Here is a 23,542-nt window from a genome sequence, read left to right as displayed (position 1 = left end):
TCCCTACTCGGTTTACCGAATAGTTTGAAACGTTACAATTGAAACAAAACATTTGAAACAAAACAAAAACGTTACAATACAAACGTGAATAGGAAGAATATAAGAAAGGTCCTGAGACTCATGAAATTTAAATTCTTTTGAAATTTGTTTATAGGTATTTTAAAAATAGTTTATAAAAAACGAAATTTCGCGAGTTTCAGGACCTAACTTAGGGTCACCGTATTCACGTTTTAAAGTATGAAACGATTTGAGACACCCAGTTCTATGAAAAGTTTTATGGACGATTGAGTTTTCGGATGCCACTTTCACATCCCCTTAACGGAAAGCGAAGTAACATTTTACTTATTAACTCGTATTTATATGGGTGTACTTAACTTAGAATTTGATTTTATTTTCCCCCTATAATTTAATTGAATGTAATCCGCTATTTAGAAAACGTTTATTAAAATTTATAAACCAGATTCCCGACGTTTTGCAAAAATGTATAGCAACGCCGTTTCGAAAGCGCGTTCGGAACCATTTCTCGATCATTATAAAAGCGAAAAGGTCTTACTTTTGGATGATTACGAAAACTTAAGGAAGTAAGTCCATCGATTGGGACGGAACTTCAAGATCTTGGAAAAAACTTAGACCTCTGCAAAGATCCGCTCTTTAGTAACTCATCGATAGAGCACGATCATTAAATCGAACCGACCGCTATATATAAGGCTGCCTTTTCCCGCCACTTCGTCCCCCTAATTCCGGCATAATTTCAATTAGGTATAATTGTAAAAATAAGAGAATTGAAGACACTTAGCGGCGATTATGAACTCAATTAATTAGAACTCTTAACGAGTTGAATTTCAGGGCGGAGGAAGGAACGAGCGGAGGAAACTTGGGAACTCGTTGGCTTACCCCAATGATGGCGTTCAGCTCCGACATGGTAACTTGCTTGGCCCTTTCCACGGCGTTAGCCACTTGCTGCTGATGCTGCAAGCCAAAGTGCTATCATTATCGCGTTGTGTTATTTCCATGAACGGAAATAAATCCGCCACCCTAAGACAGGTGGGCGTACAAAGGACTCACCTCTTGTGCCAGAAAGGGAAGCACCTGGACGATGATGCCGTTCAGTCTCTTCGCGATTTCCGTCTGCGAGAAAATACAGCCGTTAACGATATTAACATTTGAGAAAAACCGAGAAATATGAAATAAGAACTGGTAAAAAAATGGACCAATACCGATGCTCGGGAGAAAATAAATTCTTATCCTTTCTGTAAACAACGTAAACGGCCCGACGGCAATGCACGATAGGAGAGTCATTCTTTACGATGCAACTTTCAACAAGCTATTAGGTGCACAACCTTTAAGAACAGCTTCGCTCAGGTTTTCACGTTTTGAAACGTATAATATTAAAACGGCGTATTACGCCGCGTTATCGCCGTATTCGCGAATTTACCTACAATTCGCGAAGTCTCGGATTTACGCCCTGAGGACAACAATGATCGCTCACGTTGACGACGCGATGGAACATAGTAAAAGGAATTCTCTGAAACCTTGAAACATTAATATTCGATATCACTTCACAGAAAATACAGCCGTTAACGATATTAACATTTGAGAAAAACCGAGAAATATGAAATAAGAACTGGTAAAAAAATGGGCCAATACCGATGTGTCGCGAGAAAATAAATTTTTATCCCTTCTGTAAACAACGTAAACGGCCCGACGGCAATGCACGATAGGAGAGTCATTCTTTAGGATCCAACTTTCAACAAGCTATTAGGTGCACAACTTTTAAGAACAGCTTCGCTCAGGTTTTCACGTTTTAAAACGTACAATATTAAAATGGCGTATTACGCCGCGTTATCGCCGTATTCGCGAATTTACCTATAATTCGCGAAGTCTCGGACTTACGCCTTGAGGACAACAATGATCGCTCACGTTGACGACGCGATGGAACATAGTAAAAGGAATTCTCTGAAACCTTGATACGTTAATATTCGATATCACTTAATAATATCCGACCAATGGGATTGGATATCCAAAGAGACCATGACATTCAATTGAATAAAATCTGATAAAACTATTTTATTTACTTCCATTCATGGAACAAAATGGTATTGCAACCTGATACGTCATTTAATTCGTTGAAGTGATATGAGAAGTAATGACGAATTCAAAAGATTGAACCTCATTACGTCGGCTCGGAAAAGTTTGAAAGCAAAATCAAGCAGCAATTCCGTCCGAACTGATCTGGACCGATTCATTCGACCGGCATTTTTCTGGGTCGATCTAATATGCTTCAACCTTAATGGTTACCTGGTCGATCTAATATGCTTCAACCTTAATGGCTTAATACACAGATTGGCTCGTCTGAAAGGTTCAGGCATTTCATCGTATCAACGTCTGAAGCTGCGAAACACTAATTTCATCGGTGAACTCACAAGGCACGTATACTGAGATAAAAGTTTCTTTAATTCAGAGAAAATGATTTCTTTGAACAATGCTCATTTGGATCAAATAACAACGGATTGGAGGAAAGAACGCGTAATTGCCCCAAAGAAATATTTTATTCCTATTCCAAGAATGGTAATATTCTAAGAATTTCGTTAAAACTGTAACGTGTTTAATTGCAACAAACACGATGGAATATTTTATTAAAACTATTGAACGAAATGGTTTCCTAGGTATGAAAAGATATTTCACATTATTGAGCTCAAGAAAAAAAAAATATCCGAAGAGAAAAATGTTCTCTTTCAAGGAAATTGAATGGAGTTAAAGGATTATGAAAGGGTCACTATATATGTATCGAAGTGTCGAAATATTTATAAAACCTTTCTCCAAATTCGGCGCATCGTATCAGTTGAATTTCCAGCACGTGATTATAGAGGCCCTAAGAAAGAACGCGATGCTCGTGAAATTTCATTTTTCAAAAAAAAAGATGTGTCTTTGGTTTCAGTCTGGGATGAACGACAAAGTTTTTGTTTGAAAAATGAAATTTCACGAGCACCGCGTTTTTGCTTATGGGTTCCATAATCATGATGCTGAAATTTCAAATGATTCGGTGCATCCAGTTTGGACAAAAGTTTCATCAATATTTTGACGTTTATACATATATAGAAGACCCTTTCAGAACACCTTAAAGAAATGAAACATAGTTTCGATTTTTTTTACTTTATTATTTTAAGATATAAACTCAACATCGATATTGATACGTGTATACGATCATTGCAATGCATCAAAGTTAAACATTCGACATTTTTCAGCGAAGACTATATTTCTCTTATTTTATGCTCTTTTTTTTACTTTATTATTTTAAGATATGAACTCAACATCGATATCGATACGTGTATTCGATCAATGCAATGTATCAAAGTTAAACATTCGGCATTTTTCAGCGAAGACTATATTTCTTTTATTTTATGCTCTTTTTTACTTTTTTATTTTAAGATATGAACTCAACATCGATATCGATACGTGAATTCGATCAATGCAGTGCATTAAAGTTTAACATTCGGCATTTTTCAGGGAAGACTATGTTTCTCTTATTTTGTGTTCTTTTTTTATCTCTATGCTAAGAAATAATTTCATTGAAGGAAAACTATTTTTTCTGTCCTCAGCGTAGTCAGTTACAGACCCCCTTACCGGAATTAGTTAGTTTTACTTTTCACCGAAAAATATTCTTTAGGGACTTTGCGGCAAATCATTCCGGGAAAAGTTAGTTGTACGGAACTGAGAGCCTCTGTGTATAACGCGGTCGACTGAGCGGAAGAAGCTTGTCGCCCCTGAATAAGCCCTTACAACTCTTGGGAGTCGGATGAGTACTTTCTGCCGCGATTCGACACTCGAGCGTTTACTCAAATAAAATGAATATCTTTGAAATAACATTTTTCCCTAAGTGCGCGAACGATATCAGCAACAAAGACGGGACCACTTACGAGCAAGGGAAGTTTGAAAGAACCGAAAATAACCACAACAGTTAATCACGCAATGAAGAACAAAGCCTTAAAACAATATAAATGCCCGGGGAGGAACGGAGCACATCGAAATAACTTATAAAATGGAGTTTATCGGCATTTCTATTTTAAGCAGATTTTTCAAACTTAGCTTAGACCTGCTAGAAACATTGACCGGCGCATCCAGGCCACGAGTACCGAGGAAATCGTATAATTTGATAAAAATGTACGTCTTCGCCCTAACGCAAACATATTTCACGTTTCCCCGCGTAATGCCAGGTTGTTCCTTCGAGATAGGGAACAGAGCCGTTGAAAAAAGCCGTTCTTTACATCTAAAATTTAGATCGATAGGGTATAATACCCTAAGCCGATAAAGAGTCCTTTATGCCGAGACCGACCCGCGACAAAGTGCACTAAATTACTGTACCCTACTTGCAGCGTCAGTCCCCGCTTGCACGTTAAAAAGACGACGTCAAGCCCCGAAGTCGGTAAGCTCATACTTTAAGAGGTCAGGCCCGAACGCCCTTAATTACCACCGAGATGTTTTTTCCTCATTTTGGGTTCCCCATCAAACCCACAAGACCACGGGCCGCGTTGTAGGAGGTAAGGATTATAAATGAAGGCAGCGGTACGCCAGAGGGGCCGAAATGTAAGGGCGACGAGCCCGGGGTAAAATAAAGAGCCCGGCCCCTACCTCCACGGCACTCTTGTAAATAGAAATGAGCAAAATAAAAGGAGACCCGGGGAGCGAAGTGCCGAGGGTATGGGATTAGAGGCAACGTGTCAGGAGGAGTAATCGCGAATCACGGCGTCGTCTACCTCGGGCTCGATCCATTGAGTCGAGTCGAATCGGGTTGGGTCGAGTCGGACCGGGTCGGGCCGAGCGGGCCCGAGCGCAGCCGAGCGGAGCCGAGCGTAGCCGAGCCTACCCGAGTAGCCGGGCTCGCGGTCGGTCTTTGAAGCGAGAGGCGCGCCGCCCGTAAAAAGCCCCGCGGTGCTTAGCTCGGGCGTAGAATCCGAATCGTACCCGACGGCGAAGGTAATGCCGTCACCCGGCCGCCTCCCGATTGGCCGCGCGTCGCCGGGATTGCGCCAATAAAGCGCCGCTATTCCACAATGAGGTTCGCGCCAGGTAATGGTCTCTCAGTGGCGTAAGACATTAAAAAACTCGCAACAGCCCCGCAATGGCCCACCGGCAGCGCCACGCTTCTCGCCCAACCCTCGGCCCGCGCTCCCTGCCTCTGCCGATATTTTTTTCTCTTTCTCTCTCCGTCCCTCGCTACCGTGCGGGGGCCGCGAGCCACTTCCCCCCCTACCTTTTAATCCCTCTCGACCAATGACCGAAGCGTTATCCTTGCGCGTAAAAAAAAAAAAAAGAAAAAAGCAAACGGGAGGGAGCGAGAGAGCGATAGGGGTGAGAGCGCGCGCCACGACCGGAGCTAGAGGGAGAGAGAGAGAGAGAGCGGAGGGTGGAAAAGAAGGACGGGGAGAGAGAGGTCGTCCAAGCGGGAGAAGTATTGCCGGTAAAAATGGTTATCTCTTCGAATGCACATGCACGTTTCCCGCAGAACGGATGGGGCCCGGGGGGTGGGGGGGGGGGTGGGTGGGGGGGTGGCGGCCGTTGGAGGGCTCGAGGAGGGCGCGAGCGGGCGAAGGGGGTAACATTGAGATTAGCAACGGGTAAAAAATCGATGTCATCGCCCACCCACCGCCCCTCGCTCACTCAACCCTCTGCCACCCCGGAGGGCCAAATAAAAGAACGCGAGTACACGCTTTGCGTATACGAGTGAGCGGGGGAGGGGGCGAGGTCGGGAGAGGCCGCTCTCCCCCCCCCGCCCCCCGTCCCCGTCCTCACCCCCCCGCGCAAATGGTGAGATATAGAGGCGGAAGAACGGAAAGATGGGAAGGGAGAGAGAGATGCGTTTGTTATCGTTGTGGACTGTCGAAATTTCTCTAGGGCGATGTAGCGGCCGGGTGAAATCGGGATTATCCGGCGAGCGTCCCGGACCGGAGTGCGGGGAAAAAAATATGCCCGCCACGAGAGGCACAAATTTTAGAATGCACTCTAGGTATCGCTGCCAATTCCGCGTTCCTCGTGACGACGCGTATCGCGGTCCTCTGTCTTTAATAATTGTCCACGGCTTGTGAAATTAATTTTCGGATATCCGGTATCGTCTTTCCCTCGTTCCCGGGGGATAAAGAGACAAGCGCGTCCGATTGAGGTTAAAACGCGATAGGATAAATCATCGGACGGAGGAGAAAGGAAAACCTGCCCCTGCGTTAAGAAGTTTCGTAGCCCGGGCGGCACGATGCCCGCAACGCGTCGTTCGTTATTCCGATCGCATGGGAATACGTTTGCGGAATTCCCGTCTCGAGAACTTCCGGTCTCCGCGAAGGCGGGTCCGGAGACCCGCGACGAAACCGCGAAACTGCAAGACCAGCTGTTCGGCCGCGAGCCGACAAATCGAATCGCTCGGATTCCCCTGGTGCGGATGGCGCGGGCCGAGGGGAAACGTCGTCGGCATAGGTGCCGCACCCTCTCTCGTTTAAGCGATAAGCGCCTATCGTCCTTACCGATCGCGACTCGACGAAAAGACCCGCCCACCCTCGGGGAAAGAGATTACCTCCTAAATCATTTCATTATACCCGAGTTGGAGCGCCTTCCTCCGGCGGCTCCAATTAATCGAACGAATCGACCGCCCGCTACAACCCAACTGCCGAATATCAATCCCGCGCCCCCCCTCGTACACTTCCACCTCAAGAAACCCGAGAGCTTTCCGAATTGCCGAAAACGGTTAATCTCGCGAGGGTCGCCGGCCACGTAAACACGTTCCAATTAGATGAATGAAAACAATGAATTACATACTTCCCTTGCAGCTAACCCACGCTACGAGGACCGGGAAACCGAACATTCGGCCAAGGCCGTACACTGAATGAACTCGAAGAAGCTTGTAACAATTAACCCTTTCGTTACCTTGGACAAGATATCTCGCGACCCAATACTGGCCGATTAACGCTTTTGACGAGATATCTCGCGACCCGATACTGGCCGATCAACGCTTTTGACGAGATATCTCGCGATCCGGTAGTAGCGGATTAACGCTTTTGACGATAATCTAGCTTTCTAGCACCAATATTTTGACATTCTAGATGAATATATTTTATAACTAATTCTATTCGTATAGCTAAAAGGAAGAAATAAATACAGTTTTTATTAATTTAATGAAATTATTTTTATTTACTTTCTACGTGGTATAACTAAAAACATGGTGTTACGCATAAAGCGACTACTGGGTCGCAAGATATCTCGTCAAAAGCGTTGATCGGCCAGTATCGGGTCGCGAGATATCTCGTCAAAGCGTTAATCGGCCAGTATTGGGTCGCGAGATATCTCGTCCAAGGTAACGAAAGGGTTAAGTTAACGACCGCGAACGAACCGTCGCGACGCGACGCGAGCTCGGTTGCCAAGTAGCCGCCACCTCGGATGAGTTCCTAGGTGCCCGCTTTCCACGCACCACCCACCACCCACCGCCCACCGCCTGCCGAGAGGGAGCGCGAGGTCGCGCTTTTTTCAAGCGGCCGCTTTGCCGGGAGGCCAGGTCGAACTTGACGCGAGAAAATCCCATTTCCCATGGAAATTAATTACCCGACACCCAGGTCCCAGGGCGCGGGAGGGCGGACCGGCCGTATCCCGACGTGCGCGCGGACCGGATTTCTCCCTCGCTCGCGCGCACATGACCATGGATGAATGTTTTATCAATGGGCTCGCATGGCGAGGTAAATCCTCGCCGAGGCGAAACTTTGAAATTCGATATTTACGCGCCAACACGCGCGCAATGCCCCGCGGCGCGCCAGTCGCGCGGCGGGGGCAGGGGGCAGGGGGGACCAGGCGATGGGTCGCGATGGGTTGCGATGGGTTGCGCGGGTTGCGACGGGTTGCGTTGCTCTGGCCCGATTGGCTTGGGATCAGCGGAAAGCGGAGAAGACCTGGGGGAAGGGCACCCTCGTATCCGGTTATTCGCCCCCGGCTCTGCCGCGAGGGGCGAAAGGGACCGCGGGGTGAAAGGTGCCGGAACGAACGAAACTGGGACATCGCCAAGAAATTCGAGTTAGTCGAGTGGAGTGGCAAAGCGGCGAGGGGGGCAGGGCGAGGGAGAGGGGAAGTCGGGTGCTAAAAAGGGCAGAGAAAGAAAGGGAAGGTCTAACCTCATCGAGGGTGGATTGTTTTCATTTGCGAATTATACCGAAGGGGACTACGGGTTAAGGCTCGCCGCGAATTTTATAACCCTCGGAAGGGGGGCGACCCCGTTCGGAAATGAGACGTCTTTCTCATTAAGGAGGGTTAGGCTTCGTTTTTTCATCTCAATGCTTTTACCGCCTCCAACGGTATAAATGCGCGCATTTTGACACGTAAACCCTACCGTTGCGTTCCGAAACTTCGAGTGAATTTTTATTTTATATCGAGCACGGAAAAAAAATTCCCATGTAAATTTACACCCTAGATTTATTGGTTATTTTCATGCTAGGATTAATAACGGGAAGATTACATTGTCTTGGTAATATCACATTCGACATCTAAATTTACTCATAGAATGTATTGTATAAGCGGACATTTGATGTGTAAACATAAAGGGCAATATTACATACAAAGGATAAATTTACATGTAAAACGTATAATTGGTCTACCTCATGTGTGTAAATTTGGGGCTTAATCGTCCAATCGGTGATAATATTGATGGGTCTCATATGTGAACCCAGACGTAAATTTATTAAAACATATTCTACATGAAAATGTAACCACGATTGTAAGACACTTTCCTGTGGAGGTACTTACTTCTTTCGCGACGATTCGATAGCACTAGACCGAGGCAAGTCAGCTCCGGAGATTGTCTGAACCTTTAACGGCCAAATGCCCGCAACGACTAACGACGCGCCACGCCGCGCCCTCTAGGCTGGACACGTTTCGACGCGTTTGGCATTGTTTTCAAACGAGAAGACGCGTGGGGATCCCGTGATTGAATTTAGACGATTTCATTGGCTAAGTTTGTATCCTAACATATATTTTTACCCAACAGCGTATATTTATCCGCACTAATACGTAAATTTACTAGGTAACCTGTACATCTACATATATAAAGGTCTTACCTGCCACGAGAAAAACCACAATGTAACGTTACATTTAACCCTTTGCGGTCGATGCCGCCACAGTGGTGGCATGATGTTATTAATAATCATGAAACAACCTTCGGTAATTTATACATGGAAAGTAAAAAATCTGATTACGCTAAATTTTCACCGACTAGCTGGTACTCCCATCAGAGAAATCTGCCGATCGTAAAGGGTTAATTCAAGTAAAAATACAGTAATGCAGTAAATATACAATGTCCCGGGCTTTTATACATTTTCTGATTTGTGATTTTTCCATTTTACGTTTTTATGTAGAACTTAGGTTATGTAGGGGGTAAAAATGTGTAACAGTTGGAGATTACCCTGAGAGAGGGACTTCTAAAAAACTAGGAGACAAACCAATGAGAATAAACGGGGAAGTCTAAAAGGTCTTTATATTAATCAAACAAGAATAGACAAATAAATAAATAAATAAATAAAGTAAAAAATTGCGCAAATTATAAATAGAATAAAAAAAAGACCGAGACCAATACAGAAACGAACTTAAAAGAATAAATAATAAAATAATCGCGCTAACGGAAAAGATAACGATACAAGAACAACTAATTTAAAAATGAAACGCTACGCAGGAATAAAAAGATAAATAAACAGAAAGGCGAATTACAAAGACAAATATGACGAGAACGAGACGCATCAACTAAGTAACAATGTCAGCGAGAGAGAGAGGCTTATCTTTCTGGAGTTGTATGAGGGATCGTCAGTGCGGCAGTAGAAGGGATTGCCTTTTTAGCAATCCGACGCTTTTACTCCAATTAATATTACTTCGTCAGGTTTTGCAGGAGGAACGTTATAATGTCTGGCCAGATCGTGCGTCCACGATCGGAATAGAGTTCCTCAAATTTCTGGCAACGGTCTTTGACAAAGGCAGCCGACTTCTATCTCCTAAACGGAACACCTCTGAGCCTCTTGGTTCCCTCTTTCTTCATCTCTCCCTATTTCTCCCTCCATCTCTCCCTTTTCATATATTACTAATTATCTTAATACATTAAGAATTACCACTACAAATGTATGTAAATTTCCTTGGATTTTTTGTCAGGGAGGAGACGAAAAGTAATTTCGCGCAGATATAGGTACGGAGAAACGTATCGATGCTCGATCTCTTGGGAAGGGGAGAATAAAAACGCATCGTCAATATATTCCTGCCATGAGTGGGAGCCGCCGCTTTCCACCGTTAGAGGCGCCCCCCTCTCTACTCGGGCGGGTGAGAACTAGAGTTCTAAATCCAGTAAGTTACGTCAGAAACGAAGAGAAATTCCCGGTAACTTATCGGTAATTTCTCCAAAGCCTTTTTAATCGAGAAATTATGAGAATTTGAATTTTTCAACGGAGCGAACGAGAGGTTTCGATTCGCTATAGAGAAACATCGTAGAGGGGAATTTCCGTTGTACGTTCTCCGTAGCCAATCAAAACCTCCCATTCGCTTCGTCGCAGAATGAAATATCAGTTCGTTTGAAACAAATCGCATGGAATTTTCCGTGAAGTTGTACATACGTGAATATTTTTAGCTGGAGGTAAATACGACCCTATAATCAATATTTTCTAATAGTAATTATTACTCTTTAGCCTGAACTTTGAAGTTGATTGAAAAAAAAAATGTTATTTAAACGAAGAAACCTAAAGTATAAATAACAAAATTAACGTTCTCTTAAATTCTCAATGTTCCCGGTAACTTACAGTATGTCTCACAGTTACCTTCTCCAATTTAATGTTACCGAGAATTTTCGAACTCTAACTCGGGCGGGTGGGTATTTATACTGACCTAGGATGTTCCTAGGCGCGGAGGAGGATGCTTATTGGTGGGTTTTTAAGATTGAGGAGAGAAATGTCTCATGTGATTGGCTTGGGGACAGGTCGAAGGGGAAACAAGTGGAAAGTGTCCTTTTCTAGAGAATCTGAATGTTTGACGCTTCCCAGGGCTGTCATCTAGTTTGGGGTGCGGAAGTACTCGGATAATCAAAGGGGAGATAAGAAACGAGGGAGAGCATGTCTCCAGGAGCGTTTTGGAGCGCGAGACGCGTTGCTTAGTCTCTTTCTTAAATATTACTTAAAATAAAATGTTAGGTAGGGACCTAACAATGGCCGGCTAGAAGTGACTTCCGATACGTCACGATACGGGACAAAGAGAGACACGGAACTCCCCCGAGGGGAGAAAGGGCTGGCAAAATTGGGGTAGATTCAACGAGTGGCGAAGCACCCTCGAAGGGGATGATATTCCGACGCGTCGCGTAATTTCGTGGCGATTTGGCCGGAGGGTCGGGAAACGCGGAGGGGCGGCCCTCCCCGTTAAGTCGACGGTCTTGGGAGGAGGGTGAGAAACGTCGCCCCCTCCGATACTAATGAATATCGTGTCGCGTCGGATCGGGGGGTTTGTTTGACGCTTCCTAAGCGGCCGCCATGGCGCCACCGGTGCGGGGAGAGGGGGGGCCGCTTTTAAGAATATTGCCGACGATATAGCCGCCATTAATTTACCGGCACTACGCCACTACGTTAACCCTTTAGTCATCGATTTCGGCATCGATTTCCTTAACGAGCTCTCCGACATCGCGATAACGGTAATAATCGAATGCGCGTCCATTGAACGCGTCCGGTATTCACCGCCTGTGAAAATTATTGCATAATACCTTTCACTTTCACGTTTGCCAGGAATACACCACTCGGGGCATCGAACTGATAACCTCTCGCGTCGTTATGCCAGGCCGTTAAAAAAAATATTATAATTTTATAACATTTCTGTTGGGAGGTTTGTTCAGACATGGTATACTCATTTTTTTACGTATTTTCAAATAAAATGTATAGCGTATGTTTTTAAATTTAGTACATATGTGTAATGAATTTATAATATATGGTGTAAATTTGTGTTGATCGGTACTTGATATTAAATGTTTTTTCTGCAAACAAACAAATTTGACATATGTTCCGGGCACGTTTGAGGGCGATTTTAGAGACAGCCCTACCTTAAACGCCGAAACGAATCTTTTTGCAATTATCGTGGTATCGAACCCGGAAATCACGGAAAAGTATCAGGTACGTTGTACATGACGCTGTCCGAGTTTTCTATTGACTGTAAGAATTTTTTTTTAATATTATTTAAATATTTCTCAGACTGAAGAATGTCGCTACGATGCTTCTCCGCCAGTACCACCGATACTTGTCATGTTTCGATTAAATTTGTTTAAAAATAAACTTATGTAAACGATCATAAAATTAAAAGCTCATATAAAAAATGTACAAACCATGCATACCAAATGACTTTCGAATACCAAATTTATAATTTTTTTCCGTAATTTCATAAAATTACAACACGGTGTTATAAAAATGCAAATTTGCTTAGAATTTTATGAATTTTTTTAACAGCGTAGAAATCAGGATCGACGCGGAAGTCGAACGCTTTGAACCCTCGTAATATTGTACTTCCTTATTATTACGGTATTCTCAAAGTTCAGTCATTTTTGAACTTGAACTTGCATGTAAGTATCTGATCGAATTGATAAATTTTTGTTTGTTCAACCATAGAATATGGTTATTATACGAACAAATGAATATTTGGTTGATGTGACAAAAATCTGTGGTTAATTAATTCTTTGGAACCTTTGACCGATTACATAAAATATTGTGGGAGATCGCACAAAATATTATAAGAATCTAATACATTTAACCAAAATATTTGGTTAGTTGGCCCGAATATTTTATGAAACTGACATAACGATGTATGCAAAATATTTCAGTCGATCGATGCAAACGAGTTTGGTCAAACGAATTAAAATTTAATTACTCGACAACGTTTTCTGCATATGAACCAAATACAGTCAATCAAACAATTTTGTACAATGAACCAACGTTTCTTCCTGTACAGAACAGCACCACAAGTAGAGCACTAAAAATCAGGAATGTAACGTTAGTCGGTAATCAATAAATCAGACAGTCAGTCAATAATGTAAGTAAGTCAGTAAAGTCAGTAAAGCGACGAAGCAAATTGTCAGAAAACGTCAGACCTTTTGAAAAGACCTATCAAAGTCTCATTCTCCAATGGCTTCTTCCCGATTTAACCGCTTCGGACAATGGAAAGAAATTTTCTTATTGAATCGAAGGAAATTACATTAGACACGTTATAAATCCACAATGAGTTATCTATCGTTAGAATCGAAAATATTCCGTGAACTGCTGATACCCCGGAACGTTGAGCCCGATAGAAAATACTGCCTCGATTTCGTAGGAGACAAAGAAAACGATCCATTGATAAAGATAGAAAAATGTATCGAAATTATTCCGTTAACTGCTGATACTCCGGAACGTTGAACCCGATAGAAAATACTACCTCGATCTCGCAGGAGACAAAGAAAACGATCCATTGATAAAGATAGAAAAATACATTCATGAATCTAAAGGCTCGAATCTAAATCTCGTAGGAGACAAAGAAAACGATCCATTAATAAAAATAGAAAAATGGATCGAAAATATTCCGCGAACTGCTGATACCCCGGGACGTTGAGCCTGATAGAAAATACTACCTCGATCTCGTAGGAGACAAAGAAAACGATCCATTGATAAAAATAGAAAAATACATTCATGAATCTAAAGGCTCGTATCTAAATCTCGTAGGAGACAAAGAAAACGATCCATTGATAAAGATAGAAAAATGGACCGAAAATATTCCGCGAACTGCTGATACCCCGGGACGTTGATCCCGATATAAAATACTACCTCGATCTCGTAGGAGACAAAGAAAACGATCCATTGATAAAGATAGAAAAATGGACCGAAAATATTCCGTGAACTGCTGATACCCCGGGACGTTGAGCCCGATATAAAATACTACCTCGATCTCGTAGGAGACAAAGAAAACGATCCATTGATAAAGATAGAAAAATGGACCGAAAATATTCCGTGAACTGCTGATACCCCGGGACGTTGAGCCCGATATAAAATACTACCTCGATCTCGTAGGAGACAAAGAAAACGATCCATTGATAAAGATAGAAAAATGGACCGAAAATATTCCGTGAACTGCTGATACCCCGGGACGTTGAGCCCGATATAAAATACTACCTCGATCTCGTAGGAGACAAAGAAAACGATCCATTGATAAAGATAGAAAAATGGACCGAAAATATTCCGTGAACTGCTGATACCCCGGGACGTTGAGCCCGATATAAAATACTACCTCGATCTCGTAGGAGACAAAGAAAACGATCCATTGATAAAGATAGAAAAATACATTCAAGAATCTAAAGGCCATAACTAAGGTCGACATCTGAAATCTGCGGTACGTGTCCTACGATGTCGAATAACTCTCGCTGGATCCCACTGGTCGCATCTTAAAAAAATCTTTCTGGCACAAAATATCAGGTCTCTGAAGATAACGACGCGCCGCCCCCGCAGGGGTCGTCACGACGAAACCCTCGACCGGCGTCGAGCTCGTATCCGGTCATCGAAAAGAGACAGGTGCCTTAAAAGGTACGTTACATCCCTCTCTCTCCTATCGAGCGTCCGCCTTGGGGATAAGGAGGCCATTTCGCCGATACCCATCTCACCTGCTTGTGCATCTCCACGTTGAGGCCGTAGGACATCTCGTAGTACTGCAACAGAAAGCGATAGATCAGCGAATGGCTAAGGGGATCGGAGAGCGAAGGAAGGAGGGGGGAGGTGAGGGCGAAATAAAAGGGGAAAACAATCGAATCGATTTCTAGCCCGTAAGAGACGTCACGACTTCGCCGCGAGAGAGTGCACGACTCTCGTAAATCTCTCGCGACTCTTTCGCAGAAATGAGAGCCCAGGATTGACGTTGCGTGTCTTTTTCCTTTCGCGAGGGCTTTCTCCCGCTCCGTCCTTCTCCATCTTTCGATACCTCGATCGTCTCTTCTCTCTCTCTATTTAGGTCCGCTCTCGATCGGTCCCTCTCGCCTTCCCTCGCGAATCTCGTTTCCCTTCCGCTTCGTCTTAATCGACGTCCCCGGGAAAAGGGGGAGCGGAGTCGTCGGGTCTCCTCGTTTATGCAACACCGCGGACGACGACGGTATTTTAAGCACGCATTTAAGCTGATCCACTTACGGCTGGGTGCCAAGACGAGAGGTGTCCGCGGAACGAGGGTGTACCTTACACGCTTCGGGGGAAAAATGCGAGACCGGGTCGGACCGCGATGCCATGTCAACTTTTCCGGCACGTAGGGAACGCGTCCCGCGGGTACAAGGTGCTGACGTTAAGGTGATATAAATGGGCCATTCTATATATATTTATATATATGACGTAAGAATATTTATAAAACTTTTCTCCAAACTGGGTGCGTCAAATCATTTGAAACTTCAACATGTGATTATCGAGGCCCTAAGAAAGAGACCGATGGTCGTAACTTTCAGTTTTTCACAAAAAAAAAAACGTGATTTTGGCTCTAGTCTCGGCTGAACAAAAAAAAATGGTGTGAGAAATTAAATTTTACACGCATCGCGTTCTTCCTTATGGCCTCTATAATGACATGCTGAAGTTTCCAACGATCGCTGCAAGTTTGGAGAAAAGTTTTATAAATATTTTGCCTCTTTATATGTGTAGACCCTTTATTTATAATATTTTGACGTTTTAGATGAATTTATTTATGGAATGACCCTTTCATATCACCTTAATTCCTTGAGAAAGGGTGAAATACGGTGGTCGGGATCCAACATCAATATCATTGTCATCATTATCACGTGAATCGTTATCATATATCATTGTAATCAGTACATATGTTCGCATGTAAGAATGTGGGGGAACTATAACAAATTTGTCCTTTTAACCATTTCGGCTGCAGTCATAACTGCGAAATTCGTGTAAATAAGTACTAGTTATACATATTTTGGTGTTACATGTACAAAATTGGAAAGTAAGAATTACCGGTGTAAAGGCAGATGCAAGAATGATTGTTGCGGCTGTAAAATTTAAAAGCAAGAATTCTGTTGAAAACGGTAAAATACCCATCATCGCTAATATTTCTTACAAGGGTGAAACGTTCATTACACTTTTGTTGCGCGTTTAAGGTGAAGTGAAACACGACGAGGAACTTGATCGACGTCGATAAAGATGATTTCTCTAAATACCTACGTTGCCAACGTTCGTTTTTATATTCACTGCCGGGTCGAATTATATTGGGTATTGTACTAAATGGCATACTCCACCTGTCGTTTTCGTACAATAATTATAAAGAAATCGAAGTACAACTCCAGAATCCTCTGGATTCGTGCTTTCTCACACACTCGTACATGCGTATGTATGCATTAGTATTTGGCGCGAAACTCTACCGAGTTTCTTGACTACAACTTATTTACAAGAATTCCGTAGTTACCGCTGCAGCCGCAATTGTTTAAAGGACAAAAATTGTAATTACATTATCAATAATTGTCGTTATGGTTCCAACAACAGTTTAACACGCGAGCAAGTGTAATAACAATATTTTTCTCCTCGTAAAGTGCACCGATCGAAGTACCCGATTCCCTAAGAGAGAAAACGGGGGTAAGTAGAACACCGATCCACCCAGCTAAGGGCAGGCTCATTAATTATGTCACTCTAATATTCGAGAGGAGGGTTTGTTACGGCGTGACAGTCAATGTAGGGACTTGTTAATTACGCGAGCATGCACAGTCCTCCTTAGTGTAATTAAAAACACTCGGGTGATTCTCTAACCCCTTTCCGTAGCACGCTTTACGGTTAACTCCCATCTTCTAAATATTTCTATCACTCCCCTATCTATTATCTTTAACCAACGCCTTTTATTAGAACGGAGGATCTTCGCTGCATCTTTAAACCACAAAACTGGAAAAGAAGACAGTTTTACGGTACATCGCTCGCCAAAAGTAACACCTGGGAATAAACATCGAGCAAATCGGAGACCAATAAATAATGCTTAAGATAAAGTAAAGAAAGTGATTCAATTCTGATTTAAAAATACATGTAATTTTAAAAGTATGCTCATAGTCGCCTTTAACTGTACTAAATAATATATGTGATCATCAGCCATGTACAGCTGTATGACCCTGGAATCCAGTTTGAGGTACAAACAAAATTAACAGGCTTATTGGAATGTTCCTATAATGTAGATGTTTGTGCCATTTTTTTTTAACAAAAACCAGAGCTGTTAAAAAAAATAAATTCCAAAAATGACCATTTTAAAGTTATTGATATTCTGGGAGGCTCTGAATTTTCCTAACGTGAGAGAACCCATTAGAGTAAAAAAATTCACATTTCCACGATTTCAGAATTTATATATCTTTTTGACCGGCTTTGGGTGTTAAAAAAAAAATGCCGTAAATAAAACTCAACATGACACAAACGTCTACATCAGAGAAACGTTCCAATAAGTCTGTTAATTTTGATTGTGCCTCAAACTGGATTACAGGTTCATACAGCCGCCATGTACCCCATGATTTTTAGGTATTCCAGTTCTTTTGGTGGGTAGGGTATATATGAGGAAACAACCCTCATAACAAACCAAAGTATAGGGTAACGGTGATAAAAATCTAAAAAAAGGCCGGTAATCAATTAAACGACAATTAATGTTAAACTTGGTCTCGTAAGAACTTCCAGAATTCGATCCGATGTTTAGGTATTCCAATTCTTTTGGTGGGTAGGGTATATATCAGGAAATAACCCTCATAACAAACCAAACGAAGTATAGGGTAACGGTGATAAAAATCGAAAAAAAAGGCCGATAATCAATTAAACGACAATTAATGTAAAACTTGGTCTCGTAAGAACTTCCAGAATTCGATCCGACATCCTCTCGCTACCTTAGGGGTTTCGGGCCCCGTATGCGCGGTAACTTTATGAATTAGAATTTAAATGGCCCGGGTGAAATTGTCAATTAAGGCGAAAGTATCAATTGGCGCGATTAAGGTAGCAAGGCCGCCCCTGGTACTACCGCCGGAGGCGCGCGGGTCCCGGGACTTTTCCAGGGGAACGCATACGGGGGTCCCACACGGGGTGCGCAAGGGTCTCCCATGGATTGCACGCGTGTGCCGATCGTTGATTGAAAATTGGACAAAACGGGGCGACGCGTGCTTGGCTTCGATCGACGAAACGTCGTTCGCAACGACCCCGAGAGCCCTTTTACGAGCACAGATACAAGATCGATAATTCCGACTGCGGAAATATGCCGACTTAACCCTTTCGTTACCTTGGACGAGATATCTCGCGACCCAATACTGGCCGATTAACGCTTTTGACGAGATATCTCGCGACCCGATACTGGCCGATCAACGCTTTTGACGAGATATCTCGCGATCCGGTAGTAGCGGATTAACGCTTTTGACGATAATCTAGCTTTCTAGCACCAATATTTTGACATTCTAGATGAATATATTTTATAACTAATTCTATTCGTATAGCTAAAAGGAAGAAATAAATACAGCTACTACCGGATCGCGAAATATCTCGTCAAAAGCGTTGAGCGGCTACTACCGGGTCGCGAGATATCTCGTCAAAAGCTTTGATCGGCCAGTATCGGGTCGCGAGATATCTCGTCAAAAGCGTTGATCGGCCAGTATCGGGTCGCGAGATATCTCGTCAAAAGCGTTAATCGGCCAGTATTGGGACGCGAGATATCTCGTCCAAGGTAACGAAAGGGTTAAGGGGTTACACCACTTTGACCGATCCAAAAATTACGGTTTTCCAAGAATTTTTTTTTTAAGAATTAAAACGTTTTTATCCAAATCAAAGTACAGTAAGGTATTATACTACTATTAAACAAAAAAAATGCTTTTTTTGTATTTATTTTATTTACAAAAATGGCGGCTTGAAAGGCGATTTACCGGAGCGCTGCGAAAATTGATGATCGTGCGGTGGGCACGATAACTCAGTCCGGGTTTAAGTTAGAACAACAAACGAAAAAGAATTAGTTTCCGTAGCTCAAAAGCTAAGGAAATACGTAGCCGTTTCCCAAAATATGCATTTTTCACAAAATGGCATCGATTTGAAAGGAAAATTACGTATTTTGCCCTAAATTTCGTTAATTAATGTTGCATACAAGAATGCGAATATCAATACATAGAAAAAACCATACGTATTTCGCTAGATAAACATATCACGAATAACATAAAAAAAGAATCAAGGCGATTGATTGAAAATTGGCGGAGCTAGAGTGCCCACCGATTTTTAAAATGCAGTTTTAAGAAAAACGCGTAAAATAAACGTGTAAAATAAACGCGTAAAAAATTTTTTATTTTTATTTTTTAATTTCAAAGTGGTATGACCCCTTAAGATGATATGAAAGAGTCAGCCTATATATATCTGAGCAGTCAAATCGTTGCGGAAAGTATTCTCCGAAGTGGGTGTACCGATTCGTTTCAAATCTTCCCACGGGAATGTGGAGACCCTAAAATAGGTCCTGAAACTCATGAAATTTCATTGTTCGTGAAAAATTTATTTATTTATCATGGACTACCAACACGGCGTGGTCCAGGTTATCGTGCCCACCGCACGATCACCGATTTCCGCAGTGAGCGAGTTTAATAGTAGTATAATACCTTACTGTACTTTAATTTGGATAAAAACGATTTAATTCTTAAAAAAAAATTCTTGAAAAACCAAAAATTTTGGGTGTGTCAAAGTAGTGTAACCCCTTAACATGATACGAAAGGCGCTGAGACATTTAACCGAGGTCGCTAAAATAAAATTCATCTATACTCTTTTTGGTGGGAACGTCATTTTGAATACTTACTCAAGTGGGATCGTAAGCCGGCACATCACGTTACCGACATTTATAATTATGTCGAAGTCTTTTGCAGTCCACGTTGAGAATTATACGAACCGAAGCGTTCCATATGTCATTTCCGTAAAGTAAAAATTAAGAGATCGACGTAAAACTATCGAAATCCCGGGAATTCATTATTCTAACGACTGTTCAGGACCAACGTCGCCATCTGCGACGTTCAGCTGCAACTAAATTTTTACTCCAAAAACCCGCGCTAGCCCCGAGACAAACCAGCACTCTCTTGCAATAGTTGGTGATAGTACCTTCAATATTTTCCCATCTGACTCCGTAATATTCCATTTCTACGGTATTACAAATCGTTCGAGCTAGGTCCTGAAAATCTTCACTTTCGATTCTAAGCCTCCAAGAGGCGTGAAACATCGAAAACGTGTACGGACCACGCCATGTTGGTTTCAGTCCATGATAAGTAAATCAATTTTTCATGAAAGATGAAATTTCGTGAGTTTTACGACCTACCTTGGGGCCACCATGTTACCGTAGCAAAATTTGAAACGAATCGGTACACCCAATTCGGAGTATACTTTCCCCAACGATTTGACTTCTCCGATATAAATAAGCTTACTCTTTCATATCGTGTTAATAATGCGCTCGATAACAATGGCCATATGTTATGGCCGCGTATGTCGCCGAGTCCCCTGTCCTGTCCTGCCCTCCCTTCGCGCTTACGCCGCGTTCCCACCTATGTCGGCCTGGGCCTCGTAGCCACGTTTACATGTATATAAAGCTGGAATTGCCACTTTAGCACATTTCAATAAAATTTCCAGCTAATTTATTGCTATTTTATTGCACAATCAAAAAATTTTTGCTCTTATACTTTTCCGAAAAATGGTGGCGATGGCAGCTTTGTATAAAGCTAGCACTGCTACAATAAAAAACAATTATTAAGTAAATGTTCATCAATGACTTATATATCAGAATTTATTGCTAATTCATTGCTCACAGGAAAACCAAATTTCAATTTTTTTGCTCACCCCTAAAGGGGTGAATCGCCACCCCTAGTACTGATCGCAGGACAGAAACATGAAAAACACGGGATAATCGAACTATTTCTTCGCGTGGGAATTAATTGTTAATTAATTGCTCCGAGATGAATTTAATTTCAAATTTGTTGCACAACCTAATCAATGATAGAAAATAGTAATGAATGATGATATGTCAAAGTTTCGTACAGTTTGGTCTAAAACCCTTAAAAAAAAGTGTTATACTCGTATCGACTGATTTGAAGGGGGTTTCACTTCACCTTAACACTATGACGTCCGGTGGCTCCACGTTTGTACCATGCAAAAACTATCGGGTAAGTGCCGGTGGCTCCACGTTGGTGCCACGAAATTATGTAAGTCAGTTGCACCGGCACGACACGAAAAAATCTAGATTAGACGCGCGGACGACATAGTGTTAATTACGGGGGAGTGAGACGCGGAGAGTTCGGTCGCGGAGTGGCAATATTTTATACGAATACGATATTCATTTGTCGCTTTGAATACATGGGAATGAAGGAAGCCACGTTTTGGCCTAGCTGAGTTAACAAATTGTTTTTAAAAATCCAAATCTTGAATGTGTCAGGACGATTCTTAGATGATCAGGAGTGACGTGTCAAAGTTTCGGACAGTTTGGTCCAATACCCTTAAAAAAAAGTGTTATATTCGAATCGACTGATTTGAACGGGGTTTCACTTCACCTTAATTACGGGGGAGTGAGACGCGGAGAGTTCGGTCGCGGAGTGGCAATATTTTATACGAATACGATATTCATTTGTCGCTTTGAATACATGGGAATGAAGGGAGCCACTATAGTGGCGTTTCGTAATTAAACGGTTAATCGAATTCCGTGATACGGAGAGGCGAGACAGAGCGTCCGAAAACGCGAGAAGCGACCAGTCGCCTCTTTGCCGTATCCGTGGCGAGTCGCAGGGGCAAAACCCCAAATCCGAGGTCACCCCCGCCCCCTCGCAGAAGTTTCAGCTCTCCGGGAATAATATCCTAACACGGCGCGGCACACACGTGGTCCCCCGCGTTTCCACGTTACGCTCGCGCATAATGACGGGCCGGGGGGGTGCACGCGTGTCCCGAGGTGTGCGCGCGCACGCGCGTACACGTGGGCGCATAATGAGCGCGGAGCGAGCGTGAACCTCGTTCCCGCAAACACAGCTGCTGCCCCGTCGAATTGGCCGCGTTCCGCGATCGGGCTCGCCGCGTCTCTCTCTTGCCCGCGGTCGACCGCCTCGCGCGCTCTCTCTCCCTCTTCCCCTTCCCCGCGCCTTCTCCCGGCTCCCCTCCGATCGACCACCCCTATACGAAGCGTTAGGAATATAAAATCGTAATGGCAATATCCCCGGTTTCGTCCGCGGTTCTCCGAAAGTGCCGACTGAATTTCCCGAGTAATGTTCACCTCTCGGGCCGTTGATCGTCCTCGATCGATCCAATACCGTATCGTAAATTTAGAAACAGACTTAGATTAACGAACAAATAATTTAAACAGCGCTAACGGTGCGAGCGTACCTGCACTCGAACCGCGCAACCCTTCGCGCCGTCATAACTTCTCCGCCGAGGGTGGAGGACCGCCATAGAACCCCATGGTCAAGGCGCTCGTCTCCCTTTTTTTGATGTTTTAGAGGTTTCCTCTTTAAGGGCGTCCATCTGTCGCTCTCGACTCATATGGAACCAGTCAAGTCGCTGACTTTTCCAAACCTTCCGAGCAGGACAATTTATTTCTTTAGCGCTTAAGGTGAAGTGAAACACCCTTTAAATCAGTCGATTCGAATACAACACTTTTTTTTAAGGGTATTAGACCAAACTGTCCGAAACATTGACACATCACTCCTGATCATCTAAGAATTGTCCTGACACGTTCAAAATTTGGATTTTTGAAAACAATTTTTTAGCTCAGCCCAAATCAGAACCAAAATGGCGTCGAGCTCTCATATTTAGATCAGATCGTATTTCTTCATTTTTTGTGAGCAATCACATCGCGTAAGTGGGACTTAAGTAGGAATGCTTGTTTAATAGATATTACAAAAAAATGTCGCTTGAAGGGTAGTTCACCCCGTCGAGGGGGTGCAACATTGCTGAACAATATTGTGTTGTCACCGTCCTTATACAGAATACGTTTATACCAAGTTTCGTCGAAATCCCTCCATTGCTTCTACGAAAATTGTTATAAAAATCGAATTTTCGCCAAACTTTGGGGGGTTGTTTCACCCCTTAAATGTGGACCATTGCAGATATAAAAAGACACGTGTCTCTTAGATTTTTGTGTTCTTCAACATATATGAAGATCAATAAGATCGGGGGCGGACACTTGGGAATGTTTCCTTGTAAGCATCAGTTCAAACGTGAACACTTTCGCTCGGGTCGTAAAACAATTACATTCTTACACGGTTCGCTGCTCCGAAAACGCAAATCAACGCTACTTTATCACATCAAAAATACTTGCGTGAGTTACCGTTTAAGTTAGCGCGAGATCCGTCGCACTGTAGTGCACGGTACAGGCCGGATATTAATACTTTAAGGACTCCCAACCGGGCCCGCTCCAAGAATAAGTCGGCCGCCGGTCGTCCGGCGAATCCTATCGTGATTCATATCGCGGACCCTTCGTGCCAACCTCGCGATTGGCCGCGCGAGTGCACCTAATTATCGGTAGCGATAATAAATCTTCCCCCTCTCCCCGGCGCCGACTGGCCGGGAGG

At 43.2% G+C, this 23,542-nt stretch overlaps 1 protein-coding gene across 1 annotated transcript in view; it reads right to left on the bottom strand.

Annotated features, from left to right (window-relative positions):
- The window catches only part of LOC105697192 (amino-terminal enhancer of split), a gene marked incomplete at its 5' end in the record, with an annotated part of 55,836 nt that overhangs the window by 12,927 nt on the left and 19,367 nt on the right, over positions 1 to 23,542 (bottom strand). The window contains 3 exons of the mRNA XM_023432481.1: positions 895 to 969; positions 1,066 to 1,128; positions 14,654 to 14,698. Coding sequence (XP_023288249.1) covers positions 895 to 969; positions 1,066 to 1,128; positions 14,654 to 14,698 — 183 coding nt within the window. The remainder of the gene's footprint in view (positions 1 to 894; positions 970 to 1,065; positions 1,129 to 14,653; positions 14,699 to 23,542) is intronic.

This window comes from Orussus abietinus, unplaced genomic scaffold (genome assembly GCF_000612105.2).
Source record: "Orussus abietinus isolate OABI.00-Male unplaced genomic scaffold, Oabi_2.0 scaffold325, whole genome shotgun sequence".
NCBI lineage: Eukaryota > Metazoa > Arthropoda > Insecta > Hymenoptera > Orussidae > Orussus > Orussus abietinus.
This window is presented reverse-complemented; position numbering and strand designations above follow the sequence as displayed.